Below are 19368 nucleotides of genomic sequence, written 5' to 3' on the forward strand. Positions count from 1 at the left end.
ACTATAACTTCAAGAATTACATTAAATGCAGAAACACTCATCATTCCTCTTTTAAAAAAAAAACAAACCTAGACTTGGTTTTGTGGCCATGTGGTCTTGACCGCCACCCATTCTTAGTGTCTCCTCATTGCTTCTGTTGTTTTGGCTTCATCAGATTTAGAATGGAGTGATGGGCAGAGAGCATGGGGCGGGGGTGGGCTCCAGAAAGTGTCGTCTAAACCCACCCGTGTCATGCTTTGCTCAGTGGATCCCGGTGGAGTCCTCTTAGATCGTAATTTCTTTACAAGATTGTGGACACACACCCCCTACCATTCCACCCCTAGGGAACACAGAAAACGCAGTCCTGGCAAGCGTGTGGGCCTAGCGGAGTTGCATAAATATGGTTAATGTACAGACGTACACCGTTAACAAGGGTGACTCAGTGTGCTGTGTGTGGAGCTGGCAGAGACCCCCTTTGCCGGCCGCCGCATTCCCGGGGCTGATGAATGTCTCCATTGCTCGGCTCAGTGGAGCAGGAAGTGGGAGGACTCTCCCCAGGAGCCTTGCTTGTTTTTCCGACGCTCGCTCCAATTCTGGGGGGCGCTGCGTCGGGCGTGTCTCCTGTTCCTTCCTGGAGTTGAGACACGGCCAGCAGTTGCTTGTGGCCTTGAGCTGGGGGGGTCTGCAGGCCTGGCTCACGGGGATCCGTCTAGCCTTGGGGTGACACAGAGCTAGTTTGAGGCAGGTGGCCCCTCTCCCCGCCTGCTGGGTGCTGTCCTGCTCACTCTCTTAATCTCGCAGCTGGAAAGTTGCTTCTTGTCTCCTGTCTCACCAGTCAGCCCAATTCCATCCCCCTCCTCTGAGTTAACACATTTCTGTTAACTGTATTACTCTGCTAGGGACTGGCAAGCTTTGAATTTGCAGGATCCAGGACGTGGGTTACTTCCACTGGAGCTTCGTCACGGTCTGCGGTCATCCCGCTCGTGCACTTCGATGGCCTTTCGGCAGGACGTGGTGCCAGGCGTGGCTTCTGGCCTCCTGCCCTCAACCCGCTCTGTGCCTGTGCCTGCCCTCCTTGGCTGGCATCGGGCTGTCTGGTCAGTGTCGCAGGCAGCGGGAAGCTTTGCTCTAAGGGTCTGGTTGACATGAGTTTGGGTCCGCCTCCCCCACCTCCGCCGAGGGGGTGCGAGTCCTTGGGTTTAATCCAGTAGCTCTCTCTGAAGTCTCTGCAAACAGAACAGGGGAAGAGGGTTAGTGGGTCAGAGCATTCCTGCAGGGTTGATAGCATCTTTCCGAGAAACATTTAAAAGCTAAACATTAACATGAAGCAGTTAACCTTTGTAAATGAACCTGCCTGTGAATAGCTTCAGTTTTCCAAATAAACAGTTTAAGGAAAATTACCCAGTGGAAATGATGAAATAGACTATCGATCCTTTGAAATGATTTGCAGAGAACATGAGATTTTAGAATATTTCTTGGCTAAGGCAGTTAACACGATGTGGTGTATTAGTTTGCAGTTGAGATTTGGGGGCTGTTTTACATAAACTTGGTGACCAGGCATTTCCTCAGGGGCACACCTGTGGGCTTGGCCGCTTTACCTTCAGAGTTTGGTGGAGCTTGGAAAGCACAGGGTCTTGCCCGCTATAATGGGTTTCATGTGTAACCTTCCCCTGGACCCCTTTTTCCTCCCCGCCACCGGTTTTATTGAGGTGTAATTCACAAATAAAATTGCATATATTTGAAGTGTACAATGCAGTGGTTTGGTTTAGTTCTCAATTTTTTAAAAACAGAGGCCATTCTTTTATAGAGATGAGAGAGTACATGTGAGTTAGAATCCAGTAGGGCTTCCCTGGTGACTCAGATGGTAAAGAATCTACCTGCCAATGCAGAAGTCCTGGGTTCAATCCCTGGGTCAGGAATATCCCTTAGAGAAGGGCATGGCAACCCACTCCAGTATTCTTTTCCTGGAGAGCCCTGTGGGCAGAGGAGCCTGGTGAGATACAGTCCCTGGGGTGGCAAAGAGTCAGAGGCGACTGAATGACTAACACACACTCACAAGCGTGGGCCAGATGCCCAGAGGAGGAACTTCAGGCTCCAAGCCATGTCCTGAGCCTTGCCTGGGGCCACAGCAGTGACAAAGCCCCCCGTCCTCAGGAGCTCACTCGCACGTTAGCAGGTGGAGGTGTCTGGTGACAGACACCAGTGCAATGAAGAAAAAGGGTAGGGGAGGCGCAGAGAGAGCTGGAGATGTTGAAAAGGCCACGCCAAGCAGGTGACGCTTCCCCCGGGGCCTGAGCAAGGTGAGAGGGGATGCCAGGGACTATTCCAGGCAGAGGCAGCGTCACTTCCCTGGGCTGAAGTGCCCCTCGAGGCCAGTGTGACTGCGTGGAGTGGTCCCCAGGGTCGGAGACAATGGAGAAGCTGGGATTGCACCCTCAAGGTGATGGGAAGTGGCCCCTGGTGGATTTTGAGCAGGAGTGGTGTAACTCAGGGGAATTTTACTTTAAAAAAAAGATTTTTTTTTGAGTTTTTTCTTCTTAAACTCTTTTATATTGAGGAATAGCTAAGGGACTCAGCAATATATATATACCTGTACCCACTGTCCCCCAAACTCCCCCTCCCCTGGTGGATTTTGAGCAGGAGTGATGTGACTCGAGGGAATTTTATTTAAAAAAAAAATTTTTTTTTTTTAGTTTTTCCTTTTTAAACTTTTTATTTTATATTGAGGAATAGCTGATCAACATCACTGTGATGGTTTCAGGTTGAATAGCGAAGGGACTCAGCCATGTATACACAGGTACCCATTCTCCCCCAAACTCCCCTCCCATCCAGGCGGCCACAGGACGTTGAGCCGAGTTCCCTGTGCTGTACAGCAGGCCCTTGTTGTGGGTCCACTTTAAATTCAGCAGGGTGTATGTGTCGATCTCAAACTCCCTAACCCTCCCTTCCCTCCGTCCTTCCCGGCAACTGTACGGCAACTGTAAGTTCATCGTCTTATGTCTGTGAGTGTGTTTTGTAAGTCAACTGAGCTGCATAGTGTCTTTTTAGATTCTGCACATCAGGCATGTCATACAGTATTTCTCCTCTGTCTGACTTAACTTCACTCGGTATGTGACAATCTCTTGTGACTTGGTGGAACTGTTAAAGGGTTGATCTGGTGGTTGTAGAGATGTTGGCTCAGAGTCGGGTACATGGAAGCTGGAACCTAGAGGCCCCCTTAAAAGAGATCATTGCAGGCAGGAGAGGACTTGCTGCCAGGGTGATGTGAGGTGGTTGCTAAGGGAGGGTAGGGACAGGGAGCCATGAGTGAGGACCCTGATGGGAACGGACCGTGTGGCGGGGAGGGAAGGGGCAGGCAGGAGATGCTCATGGGAGCAGCCGGAGCCCTGCAGGCCTTGATTATGCCGTCCTCGGGGGCCTCATTGGAGACCTGAGGCATGGAGCCCGGTGTCATGTGGCAGAGGTCGCAGGCTTAGCCTCACCCCTGCTCCCCACCCCGCCAAGGCGTGTGTGGAAGCCCCTCCTTCTCCCTTCTCTCTCCCAGGTGCCCTGTTACGCTTTCGACAGAGAGCTCAAGAAGCACGATTTAAACCCACTGATCAAGACCAGCGGTGCTTACTTGGTGGACGACTCTGACCCGGACACATCTCTGTTCATCAATGTCTGCAGGGACATAGGTCTGTGTCTGAGGGCGTCGGGTGTGGGAGTGGGGGAAAGATTTCTTTAGAGGCTTCAGTGCCTTTGCCCTGGCACCGTAGGGTTCCCATCCATGGCTCCGGGAGGAAGGGGTACATCCCTTAGCCGCCAGCCACGTCCCATGTCCCTGCTTCCCAGCCGCTCCTGCGGACAAGGGGCAGAGCCAGCGTTCTAGTGCTGCGTCCTCGCTTCCCAGCTGCCCAGCCGGGCAGAGAGCTCATCCCGTTGTCCACTTTCAGAGTGGGCCTTGGCTTGCCCAGGGTCTTGGGATGGGATCCTACTTGTCCTTGTTTCCAAATTTCTATTACCTTATATTGGAGACTTTAAGAAAATTTGACAGTTTTTACAAGAGCCCCTGGACCCAAGGTTTGAGTGTGATTGCTGTGCCCGGCGCGTGGTCTGATGCAGTGTCACATGTTACCTCTTCCAGAGGTGCTCCGGGCCTCGAGTCCACAAGTGCGCGTGTGTCCCACCGGCGCGGCCGCCTGCCTGGTGCGAGGGGACCGCGCGTTCGACGTGGGCCGGCCCCAGGAGGGGCTGAAGCTCGTGAGCAATGACAGGTCAGTTTGCTGCTGGCAGGGGCAGTCCTCAGCAAGAGCCTGGCTTTTTCAGGGGAGCTGCAAGAATACCCCTTTTCAACAGGGCTTGAGAAAGGCCTTGCCAAGTGACTACTACTTCACACGTGCTTGTAAACTTACTGGTCATTGCTTGAGTCGCACATTCTTGGTGACTTTCTAATCATTTCTTCCTTAGAGCAGGAACACATTTATCGCGATGCAGCCCGCATCCATCCATATGGTTTCCATTTTATGAGCTTGCCACTACCTTATGGTGTGTTTGAGTGTCTTCCCTGCTTCATCACCCCTGACATTGGTTTTATGTCCATAGTTTTATCTCTTCTTTAAAAAAAAACAGTCCTGGAGGGCAAGCGGCAGGAGGGCCACTTTGCCGTTGTTCTTCTGGGTACAGTTTGCTTCCCGACTGGGGTCCGGTGGGCCCCCTAGCCCGCCGTGGGCCCCCTAGCTTCCGGCAGGGGTGGTTCATTTTCTCTTAAGGAGCCCTGCTGTTGACACACACTCTCCTCCTGACTTGGGTTTGCCCCTGGCTTGGCAGAGAGCTTGCTGTCTCCGGTGGGTCCCACATGACCACGTCCTGAACTTGGAGTGAGGATTTTTATCCACTCTCTGTTCCCGGGGCCCTTTGGTAGACGTCTCGCCGCACCTGCTCCCGTCTGGAACTCGTGGTGTGTCAGCGTGTGCAATTATAGACTGCACTCTGTCCCCAGAAAACACTGGCGCGTGACCTAAATTGAAGCATGCTGGGAGATTCCCACGTGTGCGAGTGTGTTCGCCTGCCAGGGCCGCCCAGGCAAAGGGCTGCAGGATGCCCAGGCAGCTCCTCTAGCTCCCTCTCAGCTCTGGAGGCTGAGATGTCTGCAGGGGGCGTGGTGAGGGGCTCCTCCTGAGACCCTTGGTCTCAGCTTGTGGACGGCTGCCTTCTCCCCATGTCCCCTCATGGTCTTGGCCTGTGTGTCTGTGTCCCGAGCCCCTCTCCTTATAAGGACAGCTGTCCTGTCTCGGGGGCCCACTCCAGCGACCTCATCTTCATCCTCTCCTCCAAGGCCCCCCGTGTCCAAATACAGTCACGTCGGGGGTGCTGGGCATCGGGGCTTCCGCTTGTGAAATTTGCGGGGGCAGACTTCAGCCTCTTGCCCTGTCTTCAAGTGATAAACGGGCTCTTCTTCCTGCTGGCAGGGGCTGGAGAGGACTCTGGAGAGCATGGGCATGGAGCGAAAGCCCGAGGTCACCTTCAGAGACCAGGAAGGTTGTCTGTTTTTGGTGCCTCCGTGGCCACAGCCTGCAGCAAGGCCAGCGCCCCACGGGCCTTTCCAGGGTCTGTCTCCCTGCCGGTGGGAGGCCATGTGGCCAGTGCTCTGGGCGGTCATCGGGTTTAAAAAGGAAAGTCCTCGGTTTGCATTGAAAAGTTGTCATTTAGAGAGGAAGTGGTCGTGCGGCCTTGTGGGCTGAAACGCACTTGGCCAGCTGGGCTGTGTTTGTTTTGTTTTGTTAGATGGTTTATGATTTTGTTCCTTGTCCTCCCGACAGCTTTTCTAAGAACTTAAGTTTACATGGTGATTATTTGACTTTTTTTTGGGTTTTGTTTGTTTTTTGAGAAAGTACAGCAGTCATTGAAGTTCACTTAAATTTTATGTCCCCCAAATGAAAATAAACGCAAGTGAGTCTGTCCTGTGGTTTCTTTTATGTCTGTGACCTGCATCTGTTCTCCTCTCGCTTGAATGAGGGTGCTGAGGGCAGAATGAGGGCTGTGATGTCTGCGTTGCTCACCCCCACTCTCTCCCCGATGTGTGCATCTCCAGGCTCGTCCTGAGTTACGTGAAGGAAGGGGCCGGCCAGCCCGACTTCTGTGACGGCCACAGCCCGGCGGTGACCATCACGTTCGTGTGCCCGTCGGAGCGCAGAGAGGTGAGTGGCTTGACCTGAGCTCTGCACCCCAGTGGTGTTCAGCAGTCCTGCATCTGGGGGTCCTCGTGCAGAAGACGAGCCACCGTGGACGTGGAAGCCAAGCAGGCCCGGGCTGGACCCAGCTGTGTGCTGAACGTGCCTGGCTGGCTGTGTGCTATTTCGCAACCAGCCCGAGGGACCTCCGTCTACACCCACAGGATGGTGTTTTTGTTCAAGGGTCGCGCGGAATGACCTCCAGTGGTTCAGGGACAGATTTTTTTTTTTTTAAAAACTTCACAGCGAGGCGGATGTCAGTAAATATTTAAAAAAAAAAAATGTACATATGACCCTGAACCTGTGGATTTCACGTGTCTGTTGACTGCTTCGGGTGAGGCAAGGTAAAAACGGCTAAGTGGTTTTAGGAGCGTAGTAAGAAGCGAGTCATGCAGATGGCGTGTAGGCCTGGCAGACAGCGCTCTGGGGTTCCGGGGGTGGATCCTGGTGTAGGGGAAATGAGGGCCCGAAGGGAGATTCCTGTAGCCTCAAGAGAAGCGCGTTGGCCCCCTCACCTGCCTCCTGCCCCCTGCCCATGGGCAGATTGATGTCTCGCTGTTTACTCAAATTCCAGTGCCCGCTGTAAACTCCTTGAGGGTAGGGCCTTGCATCTGCTGTGTCCTTGGGCCCCGGGCCAGCGCAGTCCCTCAGGGCCTCTGCTGCTTAAGTGTCTTTGCAGATGGCAGTGCTGCTGAAGGGAGGCGTCCCCAGGGAGGAAGGGTAGGGCTTTCCTCCAATTTATTTCTGCCTGTCCTCCCCGCAGAATGAAGTAGGAGGAACGGAATTCTTTTGCCAAAGAATGTCCTCCCCCAAACAAACGTGGAATTTCTCTGCTTTCTGGCTGGCAGCTGGCCGTTTTGTGTGTGTGTGTGTGTGTGTGTGTGTGTGTGTGTGTGTGTGTGTGTGTTGCGGGTGGGGTGGTAGTGGAGAATGAGACTACAGTGCGGGTCCAGCCAGACTTCCGGGGCTGCATGGTGTCAACTCAGCCAAGACCCGGCGGGCCAGTAACCGACGCTGGTCCCGCATGTGATTGTGAGGAGTGTCATTTATACTCTTTTTTTGCATGTATTTGTGTATTTCTTCTTTCCATCCTACAAGTGGGAATCAGAATCAGGGAGATGTTCTAAGGCAGCCATGGTCTCAGCGTTTCCCCCTCTGATCTGTGCCGCGTCCAGCGAGCCTCAGTCCACACTCTCACGAGGGAGACGGTGGGGAGTGCCCCTCCACGCGAGGCGGTCGAGGCCAGTGTGTCCACCGTGGAGCTTACGAGGTTCTGTGTCCAGCCTGACTGTCGCCTGGGCAGAGCTTGGGTGACTTAGGCCCGGGGCCCTTAATACTTAGAAGGTTTATTGAAGCATTTTCACCGGCTCATTAAATGCTTTTAGGAGCTGGAACTTTAGTAAAACGTTCACCTTGTCACATAAATCTCTTTTAGAAAGCTTTACTTGAATTTACATACTGTAAAAATTTGCCCAGCCTAAGTGCAGTTTAATGGTTATTAGTGCACTAACCGAATTGCACAATTATCGCCTCAGAACTTTTCCATCACCCAGAGAAGCCTCGTGCCCAGCCACCATCACCCCTTGCTCACCCAGCCTTGGCCGCCGCCGTGAGCCCCCCCCCGCCCCTTGGCCTCTGCCTTTCCCGACCTCCCACGTACATGGAGTCACACCCCACACGGCCTTGGGCGTCCGGCTGCTCTCGCTCAGCTCTCGATCCACATCTCTGTTTGTTTGTCAGGCTGCCCTCAGCCAAGGGGTTAGTTAGGGCATCGATTTCCTGAGTAAGCGGTCGGGGCTGGACTTGGACCTCTGCAGCTTGCTGGCCACGTGATGGTAAAACTGGCACTGGGCCTCATGCCTGGCATGCAGCAGGTGTTCAGTAAGCATTGGCAGCGCGACGTGCCCAGAGGCAGCACGGCTGCCCCTGATGCCGGGGCCGGGGAGAGGGCCGCTTCCCCAGGGACGTCAGAAGGGTGGCACTGCGCCCTTGTTCACAGTGACTTACTGCTCAGCACCCTTCCCAGAGGGTGGCTTTGTGGCGGGGGGTGACAGCCTGGCCCCACCCGGGAGCAAAACTGATCTGAGTACAAGTGAAGCCTGCCCAAGACCCTGTGAACATTCCTAGGAAGGGGCTAGGGACCATCTCCCCTGTGGACATTCATAAGAAGGGGCTAGGAACCATCTCTCTCGTGGACATTCATGAGAGGGGGCTAGGGATCATCTCTCCCGTGGACATCCATGAGAGGGGGCTAGGGACCATCTCTCCCGTGGACATTCATAAGAGGGGGCTAGGGACCATCTCCGCCATGGACATTCTTAGGAAGGGGCTAGGGACTGTCTCCCCCATGGACTTTGATAAGAGGGGGCTAGGGACCATCTCCCCTGTGGACATTCCTTGGAGGCGTCTAGGGACTGTCTCCCCCCATGGACATTCCTAGGAGGGGCTAGGGACCGTCTTCCCTATGGACATTCCTAGGAGGGGCTAGGTTCCGTCTACCCCATGGACATTCCTAGGAGGGTCTAGGGACCGTCTACCCCATGGACATTCCTGGGAGGGGCTAGGGCCTGTCTCCCCAGGTGCGCACAGATGCAGTGATTTCCACCCCCCTGGTTGGGGGCAGGGGGTCCATCTGGCACCTGTGACAGAAAGGAGTGAACAGACCACAGGCCCTTCACACATTGTGACTGCTCACCAGGGGCATGGTGGGGCAGGGGAGACTGCATTCAGGGTGGGCTCCCAGGCTGAAGTTTGCATGTGACTCTGAAAGGGACCAGAAGAGCTGCGAGGAAGCAGAATAGTCAAGAGTCAAATCATCACAATCCGTTATGGGCCATGCGGTACTAGAATGAGAACAATGGTAAAGCCCAGCAGCACACCCTTGAGCTTTTCCGGAAGCAGAGAAACTCCGTCTGCATTTGAGCCGTGTGAATAAAACGAATCTTTCTCCCTTTTTCTCCGGGTTTGCGGCAGGGCACCATTCCCAAGCTCACAGCGAAATCCAACTGCCGCTTTGAGATCGAGTGGGTCACCGAGTACGCCTGCCACAGGGATTATCTGGAAAGCCGGAGCTGCTCCCTGAGCAGCGCGCAGCATGACGTGGCCGTCGACCTCCAGCCGTTGAGCCGGGTGGAAGGTGAGCTGGGGGCCGGGAGGGGGCCCAGGCCGAGCACCCCCTGCCTCAGGGCGGGCGCTGCAGGTCAGACGGGAGGACGCTGTGGCTGTCCCAGGCCTGTGAGCTTCGCGAAGCCCCTTCTCGTGTGTCCCCCTTTCCTTAGCCTCAGACTCCTTGTTCTACACCTCGGAGGCGGACGAGTATACATATTATTTGAGCATCTGCGGAGGAAGCCAAGCGCCCATCTGTAATAAGAAAGATGCTGCGGTGTGCCAAGTGAAAAAGGCAGATTCCACTCAAGTCAAAGTGGCCGGGAGACCCCAGAACCTGACCCTCCGGTGGGTATGGCCCCCGCGTGACTCTCAAGGGTGTCCTGCATGTCCCTGTGAAGCCTAACACACTCCCCTGCCAGATGCCTGCTTCCATTTTCCACAGGGAAGTCACCTAAGCACAGGGAAGTCAGCTAAGCTGGCATTTTTTTTCCTGCTTGAGTCAGGCAAGTGCCGTTCGTTCCTGACCCAGGGGGAAGTTTTCCTGGCTTCACACTACCACTGCTTCTGTTAGTACGGTTTGTTTTATGATCTGTTGTTTGTAGGGAACTGTACTGTAGCAAGGTTACATGGTAAGTTGATGTGGCTTTGGCGTTTTACAACTTACGTTTTTTAGAAGTTTTGATTTTTCTCTGGCGGTTTGAGAAATCTGAAACACCACTGGCATCACATCCAAGAGTTGAACAACCAGGAGAATGCATTCAGGACAATTCTCCTGAGCCCTGAAATCAGGACTTAGCTTCACAAAAGCTTTTATCAAAGCCTTAGTTCTCTGAAATTGTCATCTGGGGTCCCTCTGTCAGACTTTCTGTGGCAGTTGCTGGTAGAGCAGTGTCTTCTTGGGCATAAATTATTTTGTACAGAACCCCAAAATGAGAGCAGAAGAGTCCCCATGTTCCCAGTAGAAGCTTTCGTGCTTTCATCCAGCCAGTTATCACTTTGAAGTGAGAGGATGACAAGCGCATCCATTTGGGGCTCTTTTCCTCTGAACGGTCCTGCCCCAGACGGCGGGAGCGTGTCCCCACCTGTTTGCGTCTGTGCTGGTCTATGGATGGTGTGCAAAAGTCTTATGTAGAAATGCTTAGACGTTCAAGTTTCTTTCTTGGTTCTACCAAACGTGTGTGTGTGTGTATGTTACAAAAACCTAGGTACTCGGATGGAGACCTCACCTTGATCTATTTCGGGGGTGAAGAGTGCAGCTCCGGCTTCCAGCGGATGAGTGTCATCAACTTCGAGTGCAATCAGACAGCAGGTGAGTGCGCTTGGAGACAGTGGCGGCTCTGCGTCGGTGGGCTGGGTTCGTGGAAGCAGAGGGCTGGGGGGGTGGTCAGACCTTCTCCTGCAGACGGGGCCCCACAAGGTCCCCTCTGTGGTAGTGGGCAGGAGGACCCCCCCACCCACCCAGCCAATGGTGGACACACACATCCTGTTTTCATTTTCTGTTTGTTCTGGGAGTGGGCCCGGCACTCGCCTCGCCAGGAAAGCCTTTCTGTCCCGCGTTCAGCTCTCACTGGGGTGTGGACGGAGCCTGAGGCCTGGGCTGCTCACCACCTTCTGATGGGTTGTCACGCAACAACTCTGCTTCCAGGAAACGAGTTTCTAGGTGAACCTTTCTGCAGTTGGTTGCCCTGCTATAGAAGTTGGATTCCGGGGATTGTAAGAGGCCACAGGGCGTCTTTAAGTGGAGTGGAGGGCTTCCCTAGGGGCTCAGATAGTAAAGAATCAGCCTGCGATGCAGGAGACCTGGGTTTGATTCCCTAGGTTGGGAAGATCCCCTGTAGAAGGGAATGGCAGCCCACTCCGGTATTCTTGCCTGGAGAATCCCGTGGACAGAGGAGCCTGCTGGGCTACAGTCCATGGGGTCCACGACTGAACAACTGACACCCTGAGTCTTTCTAAGAGACTGAGAAGCTTCCCCGAGGCCACCGTGGCACTGCCGTTTCTGTTCCCACTCCAGCGATCCTCCATGCAGCTGGGGTCTGTTGAGAGGTGATGGGCTTCTCACCCTCATCAGAGCGCTATCCCCTCCCAGGCCCCCCAAACGGTGACCCCCCCGCTTCTCTGCATGCTGGCCGGGCCTCAGCCCAGAGCTGCAGCCTGGGAACCACCCGAGTCCGGCCCTGTCCGCGTAACCGGCCAGCTCGCCCCATCCCTCCACCCCGAGGGGCCCCTGGTTCCTCCCTCTGTTTGTTTTGTACGTTCCCATGGAAGAGCTTTAACCTTCTAGTCCCGGGGCAGGTTCCTACGTGATTTACCGGGGGTCTGGGAGAGGCAGCCGTGCATGGCGGGAGCCGAGCTTTAGAGGCAGGTGTCTGGAGGTGAACGCGGGCAGGAGAGGGGGTGACTCGCCCCTGGGGCACAAGCAGAGACTCACCTGGCAAGAAGCAGGTGGGAGGGCCTCAGGGCGCCCCTCGGTTCCCATTGCCCCCCGCCGCCATCCCTGTGGTTCACGGCCCTGCTTGTGGTCCGTCAGCCCCCCTCGCCCCCCACGCGCATCCTGGTCTTCACGTTGGAGTCCTGTTCTCAGTTGATTCATCGAACACGTTTTATGGATTCCTGTCTGCGAGGCCTGGGGACGCCTTGATGGCTGAGAGCTCTCTGGGTGTGTGCAGAGCAGAGGCAGGGGAGAAGGGTGCTGGGGACCACAGTTCAGGGTGGCGCGGGCGGGGTCAGGGCATCCGGCAAGGTCTGTCGCTGGGGGCCTGTGTCAGGAGGAAGGCCCCCAGGTCAGTGGGCTGGTGTCTGAGTCCCCCCTGAGGACTAGGAGGTGCTGTGTGGGTGAGGCCTACGGGACAGTGCAGGGGTGAGCCAGGCTCCAAAGACGGGGGCCACGGGGCTGACGCTCGTAGCAGGAGGAGAAGCTCACGCAGAGGTGGGCATCAGGGTCGCCACGAGCAGGTCAGAGCTGAAGGCCCCACCCCTGGCTAAAGAGAGTGTGGGGAGCACTGTGGGGATCTCATGTCCTGTGGAGGGTCTGGACTCTGTCCGGAAACCAGTGTGCAGGGGCTGGGTGGTGGTGGTGGTGGTGGTGGGGGGAGGTGGGACACACATCTGGCTTGGGTGCGGCCTCTGGATCTGTCTCCCTCCTGCTGGAAGGCCCCACGGCCCTCCCCGGACTCTCCATCCCTCTGCCGTCATCCCCAGCTCCTCCGGGCCCTCAGGAGGCCCTCTGTGAAGTCCACCCTTTCCTCTCCGCCTGGGCCTCCCGGGAAAGGCAGCCTTCTCCTCGCCCCCGAGTCCCCTGCCCAGACCCTCGGGCGGCCTGCCCCCACCCCAGCCTGGTGGGCGGCTCTGCTGCGGGCGCTCTGTGTGGGCCAGGGCCCCCTCCGCCCGGTCGCTGCCGCCTCCGGCCGCGCTCCGTCTGCGCTTTTTATTAATGACTTGGCCGAGGTGGTCGGGAATGCGCTGATCTCATCTGGGCACGTTGGGAGGATCGAATGATCACCCCCAAAGACCGCAGGAGGATGTTGAGGAGGGCCTCTGGTCAGGGACTCCCAGGAAAGACCCGGGAGTCGTGCCAGGAAGCTAGAGAGCCCAAGTGGGCTGGAGACTGGAAAAACGATTAGAGGTCATTTTTTTTTTTTTTTCCCTTTTTGTTAGGAAAGTTTTCGAATCTATAAGTAGAAGGAACGTTACGATGAAAACTTACATGCCTACCCCTCAGGCTAAACAGTCGTTAATGTTTTACCGAATTTGTTCCACGTTTATACGCTCCATCACATCAGCGATGGATTGTAACACTGCACCCCGACTCTGGGAGAGGGCATTCCTTCACGTAACCTTGGTGCCAAAGAGCTGCCAAGGTGAACGGCGATGCCCTAATTCTGAAGACACCTGTCTTCTAGGTCCCTGTGACTGGTGACACAGAGACCCGACCCGGAGACTTTTAGATGTTTTGTGGGAGACTCTGAGCCCCTTTCAGGCTGGAGTTGGATATGAAATATTTAAGGTTCCTTCCAGCTCTGTAATTTGGAGCTAACTATATGTACTATATTGCTGCTGCTGCTGCTAAGTTGCTTCAGTCATGTCCGACTCGGTGCCACCCCATAGACGGCAGCCCACCAGGCTCCTCCGTCCCTGGGATTCTCCAGGCAAGAACACTGGAGTGGGTTGCCATTTCCTTCTCCAATGCATGAAACTGTGTGTAGTCTAAAATTATTTCATTGTTGCTTTATTTGAGTTTAAGTTTAGAGAACTTAGAGAAGAGAAGCCTTTAGTGGAGTCTGTGTTTATTGGATAAACGTAATAATGTATTTTTTGCATGTTTGAATGGGTGTTAATTGGCCACAGAGTCTTGTGAAGGGTGGTTTATAGTTCAACTTGGATTTCCAGGAATTATTTAGGCTTATGAGTTTAGGGTTTCCTGCTTTTCAAGACACAGAGGTGCAGAAGTTTCTTTCTTTCATCCACGATGTATTTTCTTTCCCATTTGTTTCAATAACTTAACATCTCGTTTGATGGAATAGATCTTATTATTGGTGATCCTGTCAAATAAGGACATTAGACTATTTTGCGGGGAGGAATTACGTTAGCCTGCGCTAGTAAAACACCATCCACAAATCCAAGTGACAGGTCATCACATCCAAGACTTCATTTCTCTGGTCTCCGTGCCGGTCTTGGGGGGCCTCCGCCCTGTGCGGTCGCTTGGAGACAAGTCCATTTCCCACCTTTTATTGCTGCTCTCTGTGGACGTGGCCTCAGGACTCCACGTAGTTTGGGAACTGCAGTTTTTTTTTTCTTTTAATTTAATGGGCCAGAACTAAGAGACAGGATCCAACTTCAAAGGCAGGGAGACAGGAAATGTTGTTGAGCTGTGTGCCCTGAGGGAAGGTTGAACCGGTCTGGCGAGTGGGATGGGGCGGGGGGCGGTGGGGGGGGTGGGGGTGGGGATGGGGCAGCGCTCCCCACCGCCCCGCCCCCTACGGTGGGAAGAGTCCGCTTCGCCTCCCGCTGGTTGTGGAGGCCACATTCCCTGAGGCCACGTAAAGGGTGTGCTGGGAATGAGCCCGTGCAGGTGGGACACCCGGGAAGCTTTCGGAATTGCATGGAGAGCAATGATGGAGAGATTACAGAAAGTCACCGGTGATCCCGCTGGTGGGTGGAAACCCATAGGAAAATAGCGGTCCTGGAGGCAAGGCCATTGTGTATTTAAAAAGCCACCTGGTCTGAATGAACGAGTCATTTATTTTAATTTTTTAAATTATCCGACTTGTTTGTAATAGCTGTATAAGGATTATAAGGATGAACCTAGTTTTATGTGTTTGAATCTAAAACCAACCAAACAAAATAAAGGCAACGTGGCTTGGTCGTGAGGAGTCTTAGTTTTCTATTCTCCAAAAGTTCTCCGAGGAGTTAAATAAGAATGCAGGTCAGGGGCAGGCAGGCCAGTGGTTATTTAAATTTTACTTACAATGGACTCTCCCTGTGGATCATTAGGGCGTTTCAGATGCAAACCTAGCTCCTAAGGGAGGATGACCCTAGAAGCATTCACTGTACTATTGGTATTTAATCGTTTGTGAAGTTACCTGGGGAAAGAAAAACACTCCGGATGCCTCAGGTTTTCAGGAAACACAAATCTTTTCGGATTCATGAAATACTGATCCAGCGGGGAGCAGTGCAAACCTTGTGGGTGGATTGGGGGTCGGGGGTGTTGAAGGGAGCTGGAGGAGCTTCACTGCTCCAGCGTGGGGGGCACCGTTGTCCCAGCTGGAGAGGGTGGACTCTGTGTTGTTGGTAAGGAGGTTGGGAACACCAGTTCTTAGGGAGAACAGCTTAGGGTACTAAAAAAAAATCTGAAAAACAGAAGAAAGAAAAAACCCACAGTAGTGCAGGGAAGTACTACCGCTTTGTGGCTCTGAGTCTGGCTCTGGGGCCAGACCGTCTGGGTTTGATTTCTGGCTTTCTAGCTCTGGAGCCATAGGCAGACTACTCAGCCCTCCTAAATCTCCAGAACGGGGCTAAAACTGTCCCCATGCCACAGGGTGTGAAGGGTGAAAGGATGAAATCCTCGAACGGATGCGAAGCCCTTAACGCAGAGCACGTTGTTTGCCATCCAGCCCCGTGGAGAATGCTGGGCTTAGCGCCCTGCCCACCTTGGCTTGAGGTCCGTGTACAACGAGCCGCTGTTGCTGGTGTTACAACTGCGACGTTTATATTATTAAAGATTTAATAGAAGTTGCAATTGAAGCAGCTTTCACCCTTGGTGCAATTATCTTGCTTTTCGTTAGAACATTGTTCTCTTCAGGGCACTGAACCTTAAGAAAGGCAAGTCGTGCAGGAGGTCCAGAGGAGGATTATTAAACCATCAAGGGTGGAAAACCGGCTGCCGTGCCAGTGGCGCACTAGCTTGGAAAGGCAAGGGGATAGAATTTCTTGTTGGGGAAAAGTCAACAGACTTTGCAGAATCCCAGGCTACGTGGACCAGGAAAACTGGCTTGCAGGGAGGGCTGATGGATTGGAGGGCGATGTTAGAGGCCCGCGTGTGCCCGAGTCGCCAGGATCTGGGATGCTGGCCCCTCTGGGAGTGAGGTTACTAGACCTGAGCGCCCTTCAACTGTGGGTGGGGGGAGGCCCAGACCTCATCAGACCTTATCTCTCTTCTTTGCTCATTTCAGGGACGAGTCCCTGGGGACTTGTCCTGCTCACAAGCACATCGTTAAGACTGTGATGGTCCTGGAACCGGAGTTACTCCCTGGTCTGACTTAAAAGGGTGTTTATGAGCCTCTGGGAAGCTGACCACAGGCCATGAGCTGCCTAGCACTGCCCAGGGGCTCACACCCATTGAAAACACCCTGCTGTCCTGTTGAGGCCATCCTCCCGAGATGAAAGGGGCACAGGGCTGACCGCAGGGGTTCTGCCTGAGGTGCTCTGGCCTGGGGGCCCTCTGATCTCTGGGGCTGGAGCCCTGAGCTTGTTGGCCTGCACGGCTGCCCCAGGGGTCCCGTCCTGTGTGCCGACTGGCGGTCCTGGCGTCTCTCACGTCATGGGCACTCTCTCCCTTTCTACCTGACGCAGGTAACAATGGCAGAGGGGCTCCTGTGTTCACCGGGGAGGTGGACTGCACCTACTTCTTCACGTGGGATACGAAGTACGCCTGCGTGCACGAGAAGGAGGCCCTGCTGTGCGGCGTCTCCGACGGGAAACAGCGCTTCGACCTGTCGGCGCTGGCCCGGCACTCAGGTAGGCGGCCAGAAGTGCACGAGAACCTTCCCTCTCGCCTCCTTCCCCACCAGCATGGTTGGAAATGCTGTTACCGTTCTCTTTGTCAACTGATCGTATCCCAGCCCTTCCTCCCTTCTCAGGGAGCAACATGAATTATCAGAGATGACACTGACTCAGGAGGTGAGATATCTGAATTTGAGGTCAGTGTTACCGTTCCCAGTTGGAGTGCCTTGGGCTCCTCTTATCATAGTTCAGTGAAAAAATGACCAAGTGCCTTCCGTGTGCCAGGCCCTGTATTTTGTGATTAGAAACTTTTTTTTTTTAACCGTTGTTGCTGAGAAGGTAGATCTTAGAAATTCTCACCACACACATAGAAATTTCTAGTTTCTTGTGATGAATGTTCATCTGCACTACTGAGGTGTTCATCTCACAGTGTGTGTATATACGTCGAGTTGTGTGTATATACATCGAGCTGTGTGTATATACATTGAGCTGTGTGTGTATACGTCGAGCTGTGTGTGTATATGTCGAGCTGTGTTGTATATACGTCGAGCTGTGTTGTATATACGTCGAGCTGTGTTGTATATACGTCAAGCTGTGTGTATATACGTCGAGTTGTGTGTATATACGTCGAGTTGTGTGTATATACATCGAGTTGTGTTGTGTACCTGTAGCCAGCGTGTGGCTTCCCAGGCAGTGCTAGTGGTAAGGAGTCCACCTGCCCATACAGGAGACCTAAGAGACGTGGGTTCGGTCCCTGGGTTGGGAAGGTCCCCCTGGAGAAGGGCATGACAACCCATCCCAGTATTCTTGCCTGGAGAATCCCCGTGCACAGAGGAGCCTGGCGGGCTGCAGTCCGTGGGGGTGGCAAAGAGTCAGACACGACTGAGAGACTGAGCACAGCACAGCACAGGGCCGACGAGCTGCCTCTGTCACGTGGAATAGAACACACGACAGCCAGAGGGGCCTGAAGTCGCATAATCACCCGCTGCTATGGGAACGATGACTCATGTTTCTGAGCCCCCGCTGCTGAGGGCCGCTTCACGTTGAAAGGAGGATCCCTTTGTTGTGGGTGCCAGTCTGGGAACATGAGCCCCATCGCAGATGCCCTCAGGTAGTGGATTGCCCGGGGAGTTAACATCCCAGTGCTCTTGTGGTTTGGCACCTCTGAGCCGTGGGCCTGGGGCCCTGGTTCCCTTCTGTGGGCTGGTGGAGAGGCTGGCCTTCTGTCTGCTGAGCGGGTAGGACTCTCTACTCTGCTCAGACCGGGGTGCGAGGCCTCTGCTGCCACGTCCAGCTGTGTTGACTCGAGCAGCTTGCCCTCCTCCTCCTCCCCCGGTTATTCCTTGCTGTAAACTGAGTGCTCCTTTCCAATCCCTCTCTTCACTTTCCTTTTTTTCTTTGTAACGATCTCTCTGTCCAAGGCCCAGCCTAAGGTCTGTGAAGGATGCAGAGATGCGTTCAAGATCAGCTGACTTTGGCCCCCCTCTCTGGTTCCATGAATAATCAGTCCTGAATATTCTTTGGAAGGACTGACGTTGAAACTGAAACTCCAATCCTTTGGCCACCTGATGCAAAGAACTGACTCATTGGAAAAGACCCTGATGCTGGGAAAGATAGACAGCGGGAGGGGAAGGAGACGACAGAGGATGAGATGGTTGGATGGCATCACCGACTCGATGGACATGAGTGTGAATAGGCTCTGGGAGTTGGCGATGGACAGGGAGGCCTGGCGTGCTGCAGTCCATGGGATCGCAGAGTCGGACACGACTGAGCGACTGAACTGAACTGGTTCTGTGGGAGCAGGGTTTTTTTGTGTAGCGTTTGCACCCAGGTAATTAAGATGCTGTGAAGTGAGAGCTACAATCCTTCCCTGATAGTCAGACATCCTTCTGCATGAAGGCCCCTCAGCGCTCCCACCGCAGCGTTCAGAACGATTGTCCTTGATTAGCAAGTGGTCCTTCCAGGTCGCTGACAGCCCTGGGTAGTGAGTGGGTTGTGCTCCCGCTGATGAGGGGTTTTCGCTGTAAACCCCGGACTCCAGTCTGTGCAGGAGCATCCTCTCCGTGTGTACATCCGCCTTCCCTCCCGGTCCTCAGTGACGTCCGTGGGGGCCGTTTGGGGATGGTCTGCCTTTGACTTGCCCTCTGCTCTCAGCCCCTGCTGCTTCTACCTCTGTGGATGTTTTCTGTTCAAACACGACTGGGTTGTGAACGGTTTTGAGTTCAGGGACCACCCGTGTCTTGTTTATCTTCTGGGGGCCCCGAGTGCTAAGCCCCGGGCCGGGTCTGCCTTATCTGTGGTCTGGAGGCAGACGCGTCACCCGTGGCCTGCGCCTGCCAGGTCCCAGGGCTGGCGCCTGGCTCTGCTTTTCAGTTTTTTGATTTCAAACTCGGAGGCTTGGGAGAACTTTTGCTGTTTAACCCTCAGGCCGCCCCGGTGAGCCGCCTCTTCTGAGGAGCTCTTTGGGGCTGGTTTATTACTGTCATGTTCAAAACAAGCCTGAGATTCCCGCCGCGTGTCTGTGCCTTCAGCCGACTCAGGTCCAGAGATGTGAGAGCCTGTTGTTTAGTGACCACAGGCCTTTACCTTCCGCTTCATCACAGTCTATGGTGTGACTCACACAGAAAAGCAATCACTGCCTAGGGCTAGAAAAAGCTTTTTTTTTTTTTTTTCTGTTACAGAACTGGAACAAAATTGGGAAGCTGTGGATGGCAGTCAGAGGGAAGCAGAAAAGAAGCATTTCTTCATTAACATCTGCCACAGGGTCCTGCAGACGGGCCAGGCACGGGGCTGCCCCGAAGATGCGGCCGTGTGTGCCGTGGGTGAGTGGTGCCCTGCGGTGAGCCGT

At 54.2% G+C, this 19368-nt stretch overlaps 1 protein-coding gene across 1 annotated transcript in view; it reads left to right on the top strand.

Moving 5' to 3' along the window:
- The window catches only part of IGF2R (insulin like growth factor 2 receptor), a 103312-nt gene that overhangs the window by 32541 nt on the left and 51403 nt on the right, over window positions 1–19368 (top strand). The window contains exons 5-12 of the mRNA XM_061428479.1: window positions 3524–3656; window positions 4106–4235; window positions 6053–6158; window positions 9165–9327; window positions 9470–9644; window positions 10505–10608; window positions 16371–16535; window positions 19202–19342. Of these exons, the coding sequence (XP_061284463.1) occupies window positions 3524–3656; window positions 4106–4235; window positions 6053–6158; window positions 9165–9327; window positions 9470–9644; window positions 10505–10608; window positions 16371–16535; window positions 19202–19342 (1117 nt within the window). The remainder of the gene's footprint in view (window positions 1–3523; window positions 3657–4105; window positions 4236–6052; window positions 6159–9164; window positions 9328–9469; window positions 9645–10504; window positions 10609–16370; window positions 16536–19201; window positions 19343–19368) is intronic.

Source organism: Bos javanicus, chromosome 9, assembly GCF_032452875.1.
Source record: "Bos javanicus breed banteng chromosome 9, ARS-OSU_banteng_1.0, whole genome shotgun sequence".
In the NCBI taxonomy this organism is placed as follows: domain Eukaryota; kingdom Metazoa; phylum Chordata; class Mammalia; order Artiodactyla; family Bovidae; genus Bos; species Bos javanicus.